Genomic DNA, 14,776 nt, shown 5'->3' on the forward strand with positions numbered 1-14,776 from the left:
TGGGGTTCGAGCTGGCACGGCCACCTGTGGGCACAGCGGCGGGCACGCTGACAGCCGAGGTGGGCATGCTGGTGCTGAGGCAGTTGGAGAGGAGATGCCAGCAGGGCCTGGGGGCCCGGGGGGCCAGCGGATGACCATGGAGTCTGTGATGGCATCTCTGGGGATGTCGCTGTGACTTCTCAGAGGAAGAACGGCACCGCCCAGCGCCGCGGGGCGCATCACCGCGGACAGGTCTGCCTCCGGACACCGCCGCCTTAAAAGGCTGTGTCTCTGTGATAGCACCTCCTTCACAAACGGTTAAGAAACACCCCTGGCCTGTTGCTCAGTGGTTAGAGCATTGGCCCGCAGTCCCAAGGGTCCAGGTTCAATTCCCAGTCAAGGGCATGCCCCTGGGCTGCAGGCCCCATCCGAGCCCCGGTCAGGGTGTGTGCAGAAGGCAATCGATCAATTTGTGTCTCACATCAATGTTTCTCCTCTCTCCCTCTCTCTGTCTATCTCCATACTCCCCCCCGCCCCCCGCCCCCCGCCTCCACACACACCTTTACACTCTCTAAACATCAATGGGAAGAAAGAATCCTGGGATGAGGGTTAACCAAAAAGAGGAAAAAAGGGCGATGGCTTCTCTACAGACACACTCACACTGGAGAGGCCAGGCCACTCGGCACAGGAGATTCCGGGCACCAGCCGGCAGAGTGGAGGCCCTGCGGGAAAATGCAGCAGCCGCTGGCTGAAGAGGGACTGCGTCTCCGGCCGCGACCGAGCTGCCAGGGGCTGCTCGCAACTACCCCTGCTGGGTAAGGGGTGGCCCCGAGTCAGACCTCCCAATGCGGGATCCACTGCCAGGCGCCTACTGCCACCTGCGTCCGTGCCCTGCCGAGAACCACCCTCACGCCACCCCTCCCCCTGTTCCTGGTCTGGCCAGGCCCAGCCAGGGCTCCGGCTTCAGTACGTGCGGTTCTGCAAGAACAAACATCATCTCCGAGCCTTCCGCTCTCTGGTCTTTGGGAATGGGCGGGCACAGCCCTCGCGCTGCCAGCTGTGCGCCGCCCGCGGGTCCCCGTGCGAGCGCGGGAGGGACGGGAAACGGACTGACGAGGGGGACCCGCGGCCAAGGCCAGAGAACACAGCGTCCTTGTGTCGACACGCTTTTCATTTGGGAGGTTTGCTGTGTTTCTCTGTGCCTGTCCTTCTCTTTGTGTTTGTAAGCGGAGCCGCGATGCTGAGCGACAGCGGCTCCAGGCGACCGCCCGGCTTTCATGTCGCCCCCGCCGAGCCTGTCCTCGGAGCGGTACACGGCCCCGCCATGCGCCCGCCGCTGCCTTTGTCAGCTCCACCCCGGGGCATGCATCAAGCCGTCTGACAGGGCCGAGCGGGCCCAGGGAGACAGGAAGCGGAGTGCGGGCTGTGCTGCACTGAGTGCACGGCCCAGGCCGGCGGAGCCAGGCCCCGCAGAGTGTCCAGGTGCCCGCGCGGGGCTGTGCGGGTGGGTCCCTGGCTGCACGTGGCTGAGCTGCAGCAGGGGCTTGGCCCTCGACCGCTGCAGGTGTGCGTGGCTGCTCGGCCCGGGATGGCCCAGGGCCCCTCCTCGGACCCCCGCCCCTGGGGCCTGGAGGTCAGAGTGGGCGCTGCCCCGTGTCAGGGAGCCACGCTGTCCCGCTCAGGGGGCGGCCTCCATGCAGAGCACACGGCCGTGTGGACATCTGGAGCATCGTCGGGGTCTGACGGTGCCACAGGGCGGCCTGCTCCCTGCCAGCAGCCCCGGTGGCCGCCGGGCACATGGGCCGGTCACAGCCCCTCGGAGAGTCCCACCTGCTGACCGTTCTCCAGCCGCTCTCAGGCAGGCTGGCCGGGGCCTCCGGACCACAGCCTAGCGCACTGCTATGGTGCCCTCTATTGGAGAGCACGAGCGAGAACCCGCACCTCAGCTGCTGCCTGAGAGCCAAGCTCCCCGCTGTCGGAGCGGAGGGCACAGGCAGAGGTGACCGCTGCAGCAGCCTCTTCCTCCGGAAACGTGGGTCCCAACCACCGTCACGACCCCCTGATGCAAAGTGCACCCCCGGCCCCCGACGGTCTTCCCGGCCTGCTGGAAACAGGACCGGCCTCCGCTCCCACAGGGAGCTGTCGGACAAGCCACACGCCTCCGGTTCCGGAAGCCCGAGTGGGGCCCGAAATGGGCGCGGCGCCCACGGCTGCGGGACCGGCTCCCGGGGCCACGCCAGGAGTGTGCCCGCCCGCCGTGGGGAGAGGACTCCGCTCGCTCCCACGCTGACGTCCGGAGAAGGCCGGAGCCAGCAGGGCACACGTGGATGGTGCTCAGGCCACGTTATCCGTGAAGGGAAAACCCAGACCGGGCCCGGCTGGCGGAGGAGAAGGACGGAACCACGGCCACGGGCGAGGAGGCCCCGAGGCTGGTTTCCGTTCGGTGCCCGCTCTGCTGTGGGGAGTGGATGTGAAACACACAATCCGCCCCAACCGGCACATGACGAGGCTGCATTTTTACCCGGTTCCTGGTGACAGACACAAACCACTCACGCTCCTGAGCTGCGGCTCACGCGGTCACAGGGAGCCGGGACGGGAATACGGCTTCCGGGGCACGGGGCGCAGCCATTTCCCGGGAATCACATCCCCACGTTATGTACCACACACAGCCCTGGGCCCCTGCTTTTAGACACAGTTAATGACGAGCAAGATGCACACAGGTACCAGAGGCCCAGGTGGCACACAGATCTGGGGGTGCTCCTGGTGCCGGCCAAAGGAGCTGACCCCCTTCCAGGGTGACCTTGGCTTTGAGGCTCTCCTGCGGGCACTGGTGGAGTGCGCCAAGGCCAGGAGCAGGGCGGGGTCGGGGGTCAGCCTGTGAAATCACACCCCTCAGTCAGGCGCCCTCCAGCCCCAGCCTGCCCCTCGCCCCGAGAGTGGCTGATGCTGCCAATGGTTCTGATGACCAGGTCCTCGCCAGCGACCCACACAGACCACAGTGGCTGCGTCTGGCACGAGCTTTCCCGGCAGCTGGGCAAACGAAGCTACAATAGAAACCCTCCCAGAGGCCGTTCCCGCCAGCGGCCCTCTTCCCCGAGGCCCCAGCTTTCACACCGGAAAGGGGGCGGGTCCACGCCCGGTGGTCAGTCTCTCGGGGGAGGGACAGGGCGGCAGCCGGGACAGGCGGCGTGGGCCGTGGTCCCAGGGCTGCAGCTGGCTCTGGGCGGGGCCCAGCTGTTCCCATGGACGCCGATGCTTCCCTCCTGGGCGGTGGCCCTCCTGCTCCCAGTGCCCCCCCCACCCCCATCCCTGTCCGACACACCAGGACGGGGGGACACGGCGCGAGGAGGGGCCTCGCTCTGCGGGGAAAGGTGAAACAGACAAAGGGAGGTGGACACACGTCCCCAGGACACAGAAGCTTCATTAATGTGGTGGCGCGTCACACCCTCACTCCTGCCGCAGACGCTCAGTCTCCGCCCGCACACTCCGAGCTGCTGCTGCCCCTCAGGGCCCCGCACCGGGTTCGGGCCAGACGGGAGCCCCCTGCCGGGGCCGGGGGGGCCGCCAGGCTGCCCTCGTGGTCCAGAAGCCACTCCTTCACGCCCAGCCCCCCGGAGTAGTTGCCCACGGCTCCGCCGCTGCAGACCACACGGTGGCAGGGGACGAGGATGGGGACCTGGAAGAAAGAGGGGGCCCCGTCAGCCTGGGCTGCGGGCCCGGGGGGTCCCGGGGCTCCTGCCGAGGCGCTGAGCGGGGACCCGGGGCTGCCACTGGGCCCACCCACGGGTGACCTCGCTCTCAGCACCACGGCCCGACCTCTGGGGTCTCCAGGGGGCGGGGCCAGGGGTGGGTACAATCCCCGAGGTGAACGTGCAGCGTCCTCCAGCCAGTCCCTGTGCACGGAGGTTTGGAGGGGAGACAATCTCATTTGGAGAGAGTCACAAAGTGCATTTCCAGCATTGAAACTCACATTCCACGTCACAGGCGGTGCCTGACGTTCCCAAACCTGAGACGTAACAGAGCTCACGCCTGGGGTGCCCTCGAGCTCTGCCCCCCCAGCCCACCCTCGGCTCCTCGCTGCCCTCTGCTCACCTGGCCCTCTCTCTGCACCCACTATGGCGGCCATCGGGGCTGCCGGCGGGGAGCAGGCCGCCCTGGGACATGGTCAGACCCCAGCACCCCGGATGCCCCACACTGCCCCGTGCTCTGTGAGGAGAACCCCCCCCCCCCCATTCCTCCCTGACACAGGGAGCCTCGCACTCAGATCGCCACATGCTCCTCCGTGAGCTCACGGGGGCCCTGCCAGGCCCTGAAGGTGAGGGTTCTCGGGCTCCAGGTCCTGTCCACTGACCACCCCCTCGGCTGTAGCTCAGCAGTGAGAAGGTCTGCACCCGGACTTCCACGCTACACCTCCGAGGTCGGCGAACCGGACACGACGGCCAGCCGCTGACAGCCGAGTGCCTGGAGGGGGCGGCTGAGGCGCCCTCTGGATCTCCTCACGGTGCCGGGCACCGCTGTTCCCTGGTGCCATTCCTGCCTTGGCATCGCTGGGCACCCTTTACTGGGCATGGAGCTGGGTCACCGGCTGGGCACCGGTCTGCCTCAGCCGCCGCACAAACCCTATGCCCGAGTGTGGGCTCTGTGGGCCCCGAGCTGGCTCTGGCCCTGGGCGGGCCGCATGGGCCGGACGTGGTGCTCCTGGGCCACTGGAGAGCGTGCTGTGTGCCCCCAGCGGCGCCCATGACATCCCGTGCCAACCAGCCAGGCCGCGGTCACGCTCCGGGCGAACCCAGTGCCTCACCCGAGCTCAGCCACGTGGCTGTTTGGGGCAAAGAAGGATTCCTGTCCGACCTTCACGCCCCTCGCCGGGCCTGGGGGCCAGGCCGTTCCTGGCACAGAGGAGGAGGCCCCATTCCCATGGGAAGTTCGGGTTGCTATGGTAATGTGTGCAGCCGGGGTCCGGAGCTTCCTGTCCGGTGCAGCTTCACGGAGAGAAGCGCAGCGCTGCCCGGGCCCGCACACTGCCACATGCCCGCCTCCCGGAGGGCAGACGGCTGAGAGAGACCGTCACTGGGACTCGGGCGCTCATCGGTGCCCGGCCTCAGGGATCACCACCTGGCGGGCGCAGGGAGGCCAAACGCCACTCAGGTTTCTGACTGGCGAAGAGGGAGACTTGGTCTCCTTCAGCTTGGCTCTGCCAACACGTAGGCTCTGGTCCAAGCCTCTTTCCTGAGGGATCTCCCCGTGACCTCCACTCTCCTCTCCCACCCCCAGCAAGCTACGCGATGATCTGTGTGCATGTGTGTAACGTGAACCGGGCGCTCCTGCTGTGTGTCACAGAGGACAGGACGGCCGGGTGGAAGGACGGCCAGTTATGACGAAGTGATGCCCAGGCCGTGTGGTGCCCACAGTGACAGGAACAGGTGAGCGGCCGAGCACACGCCATGCGCGCTGGCGAGGGTGACGCTGCTCCGGCTCCCGCTAATGCCGGTGGCGGGCGTCACGCCGTTAACACGAAGAAACCCGCTAACACGTATCGGGGCCCCGAGGACATTGCAAAGGAGCGGGCCCGCCAGGCCTTGGCCCTCGATGAAGGTGCTGCATAAAATGTGATTCTTATCAATAACCAAGCGGCTCAGAACGTGGCAGCTGGCCCGGAACGCTCACGCTGTGAAACCTCATTCACCCGGGGCGCACGTCCCATCGCTTACACCGGCCGCTCTCCCAGGCTATACAACTTCCAAACCCGGAGATTTGTCTCCAACAAGAACAACACGGAGGGGCCGGTGGATCGATGGGGAATCCCTCTGATTCGGGCCCGCCGGTCCTCTCTCCATCTCGCCTTTGTTCTCCGGGCGGCAGCCCACAGGGGAAGGGCTTGTTTTCACTCGCGGCCTCATCAATACCTAAATCCTGGCGAACAAGTGACACCGAGAAGCTGTAATCAATAGCTCCCTGTGCGTTTTTTTCTTCTGGTCAAATGGTTCAGCCCCGCTGACAGCCCTGACACTCAGAACATGATGCTAAATCTTTATCAGCGGCGTCCGGGTGACTGGCAGAGCGCGCGCGGGGTCGTTAGTGCTCCTGGCGATCTGTGAATAAACTCACTCCTCGGAAGGCGTTCTGTTTGGAAGAAGGTGGGAGACGCTCTGTGCGCCGGATCGATCGCCTCTGAACTGCATTAAGCAAATTCCGTGTGTGGATGAGCGCTGGTGCTTCGAGGGGGAGGGGGCCGGCCTCTCCAGTCCGCTATCTACCGGGAAGCGGGCCCGCCTCCGCGCTGGGGCCGGGAGAACCTTCCGGAAGCCCGCCGCACCGTCTTCCCCGGGCTGGCCAGGGCCTCCAGGAACACTCTGGAAGAAGCCGAGTGTCTAGGACAGGACGAACCTCCCTCCCAGCAAAAAGCACGCCTCCCCTGGCAAGGAAGGGAAGTGATGCCGATGTGTCCGCGCTCCCACAAGCCCCAGAAGAGGCACGTGCCACGTGCTCCCCACAGTCCTCCCGGTGTGCAGCCCCCCCCCCCCCCCGCCCCCGGAGCGCTGTCCAGGGAGCATGTCCAGGGAGCCAGCCTTCATAACACGGACACGCTATCTGTGCGGTAGCTAGCCAGCCATCACCACCGAGGGCAGGACACAGTCAGGGGACGTCCACACCAGGCACGTCCAGCCCCGGGTCAGAGTCACCCCTTGGGCCCCCAGCCCATTCTAAGGCGGCTCTCATCACTTTACAGAAACCCCGTGAGGACTGTCCAGCTCCTGTCATGCCCAAGTGCCGCCAGCCACATATTCAATACACGGATGCGCCTGCACCCCAGCCGGGGCCCCGCTCAGGCCCCGCAGCGGCTGGTGCCAGGCAGCCTCGCCATCAGGTGGGCGAGGGCCCGATGGGAGGGCCGCAGAGGCTCCTGCCGGCCTGGAGTCTCCGCCCGCTGGCCTCCGGCATGCGACGGGAAGCCCACACGAGGCCAGCGTGGACACGGAGCCTTAAGCCCCGTGGATCCTGTTTTATAAACCTCAGCGGCCGAGGCCGCACGTGCAGAGAAACATCACAGAGATTAATGGCAGGAGGCCGGCGTCGCGCTGGTTGCACGACAATAAATGTTCCCGAATATCGCCACGAGGGCGACCACCGAGGTGCCACGTGTCCCCAATGCACAGGCAGGTGAGGCTCCCATTTGTACCCGCCGGTTAGAGCCGGTGGAGGCGCCAGGTGTGGGCGCGAGTGCCTGTGTGCACCTGGCACCCAACCGGGCGTCCAGCGGGGCCTGGGCAGCGGAACCTCCGGGACAGGGCGGGGGCGGTGAAGGGAGCCTCCCGCAGGGACGCAGGGAGCGGCGCAGAAACCCCGCTAGCTTCCGACGGAGGCGAATCCAGGGAGCCTCTCCCGCGACACCACGGGGTCCGGTGGCCTTTTCATCACACCCCGGGAGAGGACGGGACCTCCCAAAGGGAGACACAGTTACGCGCTACTGGCAAACGTTAACAACCCTATCCCCAAACTTACCGTATTTTTCGGACCATAAGACGCACTTTTTCCGCCCCCAGAAGTGGGGGGGAAAAGTCCCTGCGTCTTATGGTCCAAATATAGCCTACACATATACTTTAAAAAAAAAGTTTTTTTACTTGCCCGGCTCTGTGTGGTCTCTGTGTGCTTGCCCGGCTCTAAAATGGTTCTAAATGCTGCTGTTTACTTTACAGGGTTGATTACATGTGTTTATGACTGTGATGTTGGGTTTTAATGCACATAAAATATTTTAGGACACTATTTGTTTCAGAATCTTTTTTTCTTCATTTCCCTTCTCTAAAAACTGGTGCGTCTTATGGTCCGGAGCGTCTTATGGTCCGAAAAATACAGTAGTTTGGAGTCACGCCGTGCGCTCCAAAGACACACGGCCTCTGCGTGGCAGGATGTGCCTAACGACAGGCCGGCACCAGCAACGACAGACAGTGGTGCTCAGGGCACCCTCGTCCCCAAGGTCTCCGGACACGGGGACACGGGAAGCATGGGAGACACAGGAGCGTCCCAATCACACGTGGCGAGACCTTCGCAGAGCAGATGTATGTGAAGACAGTGCCAGGAGGTGCTTCTCCAGGACCAGCGAGGCCGCTCCGGGCGGAAGGCTAGGTGACTGCCGCCTCCCAAGCGCCGGCGCTGCCCGGGGCGGCCACGACCCAGGGCCGGTACAGTCGGCTGTGGCATACCGACGCCCGCCTGTCCCTGGCGAACAGGGAGGAAAATGGCCTTGAAAGTAGACAGCAAGCCGAAACCGGTGTGGCTCAGTGGATAGAGCGTCGGTCTGCGGACTGAAAGGTCCCAGGTTCGATTCCGGTCAGGGGCATGTACGTTGGTTGCGGGCACATCCCCGGTAGGGGGTGTGCAAAACGCAGCTGATGGATGTTTCTCTCTCATCGGCATTTCTAGCTATCTATCCCTCTCCCTTCCTCTCTGTAAAAAATCATTAAAATATATTAAAAATAAAAAAAATAAAAAGAAACAGACAGCAAAGCTACCCGGTTTTTCAGAAAGCGGGTCTGATTCAGTCACTTCCCATCCAGACTCAGGGATGCTCTTTGCTCTGACGGATCGAACAGCATTCTTCTGGCGAATCAGAGACTGCCCCGGGCCGCAGGGAGAAGCTGCTGATGTGACAGCGTCACGCTGGTCCGGCATGGCCGTGAGGGGGACAATCCCAGGGCCTCATACAGCCGGGTGGGGTCTCCGGGGGCTGAGCCATCAGGCAGGCCGGGAGCCCAGCCTGCCACACCCAGGCCCCGTCACGGCCTCTCCCTCCCTTGTGCTGGTTCCTTCCTGTGACTGGACAGCCGCCGGCCCGTGTGTGACCTGATGGGGACCAGAGGTGCCTCCGTCCTCTGGGCACGGCAGGCCCAGCCACCTGCACCGCGGCCGTCCTCTGGAGAAGCCGGCCTCACAGGGTCTGTGAGTGTGCCCTCGGCCACACCCATCGTCAGACACCCGGGAGGGACAGGACATGGAGGAACCGGGGGCAGCCACGCCCAGACCCAGCCATAGCCCAGGCCAGAGGCCAGCCATCCCTCGTGGTCAGGCCCAGGAGGGCTGGACCTCATGACGGAGGTGCCCTGGGGAGCCGGACCCGGCACGAGAGCCTTCTAGAAGGTGAGAAACTGGAGGGGGCCTTTCACTGCAGTGAAAGCGCCTGGGAGAGGGGGCTCATGGCACCCGGGGCGCCCGCTGGTGAACGAAGGGAGGTCTCCTCGCCCCTCGCCCCTCACCCGCCCGTCCCCGGTGCTCCCCGCGCGGGGCTCCTGTGGTTCTCACCCCGAGGAAGGGCTTCATCATCACCTCCCCCCACAACCGGGGACCCCACGGTGCTGCCCACGTCTCTCTGAGGTCCCGTCACCAATGCTTCCTGTCCACCCCCCCGCCCCCCGCCCCCGGCAGCTCAGGCTGCCCCGGGAACGTGCTCACATCATGTGACACGGCCCCAGGGCGGTGCCGAGGCCCAGCCACCACCCCCATCTCCGCGGTCACCCCGACTTACAGGATTGCTTCTCATCGCGCTGCCCACCGCCCGCGCGGCCTTGGGGTGGCCTGCCAGGGCCGCTAACTGCTGGTAAGACACCACTTCTCCGAACTTCACGGCCTCCAGCAGCTTCCGCAGCACCTGCCCGGTGAACGAGTCTGGAAGCAGAACGCAGACGATGTTATGGGGACAGTCGGCTCCCGCGGCTCTGATACAAACAGCCGCCCGTCCCCAGACGGAAACGCACCAGCACAGACAGAGGCGCTGCCCCCAATAAAACACGGTCGCACGCGGGCTCCCGGCACAGGCCTCAGGGCCCAGAGTGGCCGGCGCCTTCCGGGGATCCAGACCACGCACCCCAGAGCCGCGGCCTCTTCCCGGCTCCCCCGGTCCCGCCGGATGCTCTCTCGGCCACAGGCCTCTGTGAACGAGCACGCCGCCCAGCTCCTCAGCACAGGAGCCCCGCCTGCCCACCGGCCTAGAGAACCCATTTGCATGCCTGGGTCATGTCCTGCTCCGGCCGGAAGGAAAGAGAAGCCCGGCAGGACTCAATGCCAAACCGCAGGCCCCATCGGCAGTGACCTTGGCTGCAGGCGTCTGCAGTGAGCGGGGCTGCAGAACAAAAGGGCGCCATTCTTGCTTTACCTGCAGCTCCCCACGTGCTGAGGGTGAGCAGGTGAACACGAGAGCTGTCCCCCGACACCCCCGGTGTTAGGGCATCTCTGTGCGGAGTTTGCGGGAGGAAGCCCGGGCGGAGAGGACAGTCTGGATGCTGTCTATTGTCTGACTGCAGGGACACGGCTGGGAGCACCAGGCATGGCTCGGAGGGCTGGACATGGGGGGAGCTGCGTCCCCACAGTAAGGCCCTGAGCCCTCTGTGGCAGGAGGTCCCCATGGCACCAACAAAGGGGAGGATTCGCTGGCAGGAGCAGTGCCCCCACCGTGCCCGCGACGGCACTAATCACACTCCCTCCCTAGCTGGCAAAGTGCAATTTGGTTCTTAAAGGAAACACACCCTTACATGTACGTTAAATAATAAAAATCGCTTCTTCACCGAGGGGAAGGATAATCACGTCGCCGGGAGGAAAAAAATGTTTGGTCTTTATTATAACATTAAGCAAATTAAACATCAGCATAATCCAGGTGATACGAGAAGAGGGTCATCAAAGAAATTAACTTTGTTGTTCATTAATTTGCATGGATTAGGCGAGGGCAAAAGATAGCAAGTGTGCTCCAGTTTCTTGTGATATAATTTCAAACTGTACACCGTTTGTGGCAGGAGGGTGACTTTGGGGTTAATCAGACTGATTTGTCCTTTTAATTGCTTTCTATTCAAAGAAAATTCATTAGATAATGTTCTCTTCAAAATTCATGAATCAATTTAACTGGAGGAACCACATTAGCGGCTCGGGGTTCATTAGCGCAGGCCGCCGTGCGGAGGCCGGCGGCGGGCAGCGTCCTTCGCAAACAGCCCTGTTTACGGCGCCGGCGCCGGCTCCGGGAGGGCGTCTGCAGCCAACCGTTCCTCCTGGCGCTGTGGCTGCAGCTGCCCTCACCTGAGAGACACGGAGGGCACGAGGCCAGGAGGCGGCCCGGCCACGGTGACTGAGGAGGGCAGCCCCGGGCAGGGCGGAGGGCCTGGGCCCTGCCTCCGAGCACAGGGCGGCTGGCGTCTGTGTTTGCAGTGACTCGGGGAGAGGGTGCGCCGGGTCTCCCCGGAGAACGGCCCGGACGTTGAGAACCTGCTGACACGGGAGGAGAGATGTGGGTGCAATGGCTACCACCTGCAGCATAGTCCGGCCGGGCGGTCAGGCGGCTGAGCAGCATCCGTGCCACCCAAAGGCTGCGGGTTCCATTCACACTCAGGGCCCATACCGAGGCTGAGGGCTCCATCCTTGGTAGAGGTAACCAGTCAATGTTTGTTTGTTTGTTTTTTTTCCTCCCTCTCTCTTTCTCTTGCTCCCTTCCTTGCTCTAAACATAACCTCCTCGGGGTGAGGATTAAAAATAAACAGAAAGCCCACGGCAGCACAGAGCCGCCTGGGGGCCGGGCCCCTCTCCAGCATCCTTGATGAACCCCGCCGAGGTACGAGCACCGTCTTTCCCGGGTACAAGCGTCGTATCACCAAACAGTGACGCAGCCATGTCAGAGCACAGTTTTCCCAACCTGTCCAGCTTCCCTGTCGATGGCAGACCATCTCTCACCCTGCACATGCCAGGCAATGATTGGGAAAAAAAGCTCGAAGAAGCTACGCTCAGCAATCAAGCACAGCTTTTTGGAAATGCACCTGGAAACCCTGCAGGGAGCAAAGGCACGAATGAGTGTAAGCGGCTCTCGGAGTCAGCGCCGTTAGCTCCAGCCTGCCCAGAAGCGGATGCTGCAGTGGAGCCCGTTCTGGAGGAGGGGCCACCACGTTCGGCGGTTAAATATCCTCCCACAAGCAGAAACCGGTGTGGCTCAGTGGATAGAGCGTTGCTCTGTGGAATGCCCTGGGGCCGGCCGGCCACAGTCGGGACTAAACAAGGGGCCCCTCCCTGATCAGCCCCGATCGCTGGCCAGGCCGAAGGACTCCACCTGTGCAGGAATCCATGCACAGGGTCTCCAGTTAGAAATAAAGGCAGAAGAAATGAAATGGAATTTTTGGTTGCAATATTTGAAATATGTATGGTGGTTGAAAGTAAAATCATAACATCACCAGATAATATTTTCAGCGTGTGTAGATGTAAAATATATGTCACTATAACTTCAAGGAGGGGGCTTAAAGGATCTTTATGGTGGAAAAGTTTCTACTACCATAAGGTGGTAAAATATTGATTCCAATTAGACTGTAAAAATCAGCATGTAGTTCCTAGAGCTACCACTAGGAAAACCAGGACAAGAGATAACTATAGTCCAAAACTAACAGATAACTAATAAAGTAAAATAAAATACCAAAAATGTGTTAAAATAGCCCACAGGAAGGATAGAAAAGGGAAAGAGAAATGAAAACCAAGAAAAAGACAGAAAAACAAACGAAATGTTACCTAGTAATAAAAACAAAAGGTAATAAATAAGATAAATAAGATAAAAATAAAAATGTTATATTTATACCTGAATTCAAACATATAGATAATTACATTAAATGTAAATGGTCTAATCACACCAATGAAAAGATAAATGAATTTAAAAAAAGATCCCAAGTATGTGCATTCTAAAAAAAACCTTCAAATAATAGATATACAATAGGTGGGTTTAAAAGTAAAAGAATGGGTAAAACATTCCATGTAAACAGTAATCCTAAAAAGTTAATATCAGACAAAGTAGCGTTAAGAGTAAATAAAACTTTCAGGGTAAAAAGGAATAATACACAGCCCTCGCTGTTTGGCTCAGTGGATAGACCCTTGGCCTGCAGATCGGGGGCTCTGTGTTCCATTCTGATCTCGGGCTCATGTCAGGGTTATGGGCTCGATCCCCACGAGTGGGCACACCGGCGGCAGCTGATCCATCATTCCCATCATGGATGTTGCTTGCTATCTCTCTCTCCCTCTCCCTTCCTCTCTAAAATAAAATTAAAATTTTTTTTTTAAATAAAGGAATACATATTGATAGACTGCCCACAAAGATGACATATCAACTGTAAATTTTTGTGTACCTAACAAAAGAATTTCAAATAAAGTAAAAATGGACAAAAACTAGGAGGAGAATTAGACAAATCCATAAATATACTTGGAGACTTCAATATTTCTCTCTCAGTAACTGATAGAAATAGTTGACAGAAAATCAAGAATGTAGAAATAAAAAAGGATCACCAACCACCTGGTGGTCAGTACCTGTTGAACAGTCGCTTAGGCTCAAATATATACACACACACACACACACACACATACACACACACACACGACACTAAAATTAAGTGGATTTTGTCCCAGGAATGCAAGCCTCTCCAATGTCTGAAACGGGAATCTCTCTATAAAACGACAGAGATCAAGACCGCATGTACTGGTGAAAGAACAGATACTTAGCAAAATGGAACAGAACAGAAACAGACCCAACAAACCCAGGAGCAAAGGCCATTTAGTGGAAAAGGATGGTCTTTCAACAAATGGTGCTGGAACAACTGGGCAGCCGTGTGCAAAAAAAAACAACCCCAAATCATGCACTCCCTCTGGAAGGCGGGGCCTCAAGCAGGGGTCCCCTCTTCGCAGCACCCCTCAGCACTGGCCACAAAAGTTTCCCTGCCACCTGTCCGCCCACCCAGCCTCCTGGTCGAATGGGGGACAGACACGAGGGTCCCAGGCGCAGGCCTATGAAAGCGCCGTGCCCGCCCGGTAGGGCCCACGCCGATCCAAGCACAGGCATCCACGAGGCTGGCAAACACGTAAGGTAAGGTCACACTGCCCTCACAGCTGTTGGTCTTAGAGAATAGTTCCTTTGCTATAAATAACTATTTATAGCAGAGTGTTGCTTTAAAAGAAAGACACTTAAAAAAATCCCCCGTTGACTTTCTCACATGGTACATGTGGGGAGATACAGCCCTCGTGATCCGAAGCTCTTTGGGGTCCTGACAGTTCTGGGGAGGACAGGGGGCCCGGGGGTCGCCAGGCCAGGCCGTGTGGGCCTCCGAGCTCTGGATGAGGGGCGCCCGGAGCAGAGTCTTGGGGCTCCTGGCAGGAGGGCTGGACTGTTCGCGGTGGGAAGGAGCCGCCGCCCGCGGGGGGGGAGCGCCACGTGGGAGGCACCACCTCTGCCAGCCGCGCCCCGCGCCTGCCTGCTCCCCTCCCCGGAATTAGAGTGCCCGGACTTAGTTAACAGGAGAATTATGCCGAGGACTTGGAGCCCGAACTTCAGGAAGCCTTCAGAGAAATGATTAAACTGTGACTGTCCTGGTACGAATGTGAATAATTATCCATTAGCACCGCTACCACTCAAATAATTGTCATTCTGCTCAAAGCACAGGTGTGAGCGCTTTCTGAACAGCACGCGACCGGAGAGACGCAGGCACACGGGTGCGGGGGAGGAGGGCGGGCGTGTGGGGTCCCCCTCACACAGGGTGACCGCGGGAAAGGGTGTGGGGATCCAGCCGAAGGTCCCGCCCCTGCGGACTCATGTCCGCGGCTTGCTTTGGGGCCCTCGCTGGCTCTGCTCCCCTTACAGACACACCGCTCCTGGCCCGGGCGCTGTGGTCAGAGGCACAGGGCCATGTTCCCTCCACGACACAACCCCGTGACCCAAACACCGAAAAGGGGGAGGATGGTATTTAAAATGAGTGTTACAACGCCTGCCAGACCATGTGCCTGCATCCCGCCAGAGTCAGCA

General features: G+C 60.5%; 1 protein-coding gene across 2 annotated transcripts in view; it reads right to left on the reverse strand.

The window, feature by feature from the left end:
* Positions 1-551: 551 nt before the first annotated feature.
* Positions 552-14,776, reverse strand: part of MGMT (O-6-methylguanine-DNA methyltransferase) — a 133,265-nt gene continuing 119,040 nt past the window's right edge. For both annotated transcript variants that reach the window (XM_045582187.1, XM_045582188.1), the window contains exons 4-5: positions 9,500-9,639; positions 552-3,655 (exon numbers count right to left, since the gene is read on the reverse strand). In XM_045582187.1, coding sequence (XP_045438143.1) covers positions 3,446-3,655; positions 9,500-9,639 — 350 coding nt within the window. In that variant the 3' untranslated portion in view covers positions 552-3,445. The remainder of the gene's footprint in view (positions 3,656-9,499; positions 9,640-14,776) is intronic.

The sequence above is a fragment of the Pipistrellus kuhlii genome, unplaced genomic scaffold, assembly GCF_014108245.1.
Source record: "Pipistrellus kuhlii isolate mPipKuh1 unplaced genomic scaffold, mPipKuh1.p scaffold_m20_p_15, whole genome shotgun sequence".
NCBI lineage: Eukaryota > Metazoa > Chordata > Mammalia > Chiroptera > Vespertilionidae > Pipistrellus > Pipistrellus kuhlii.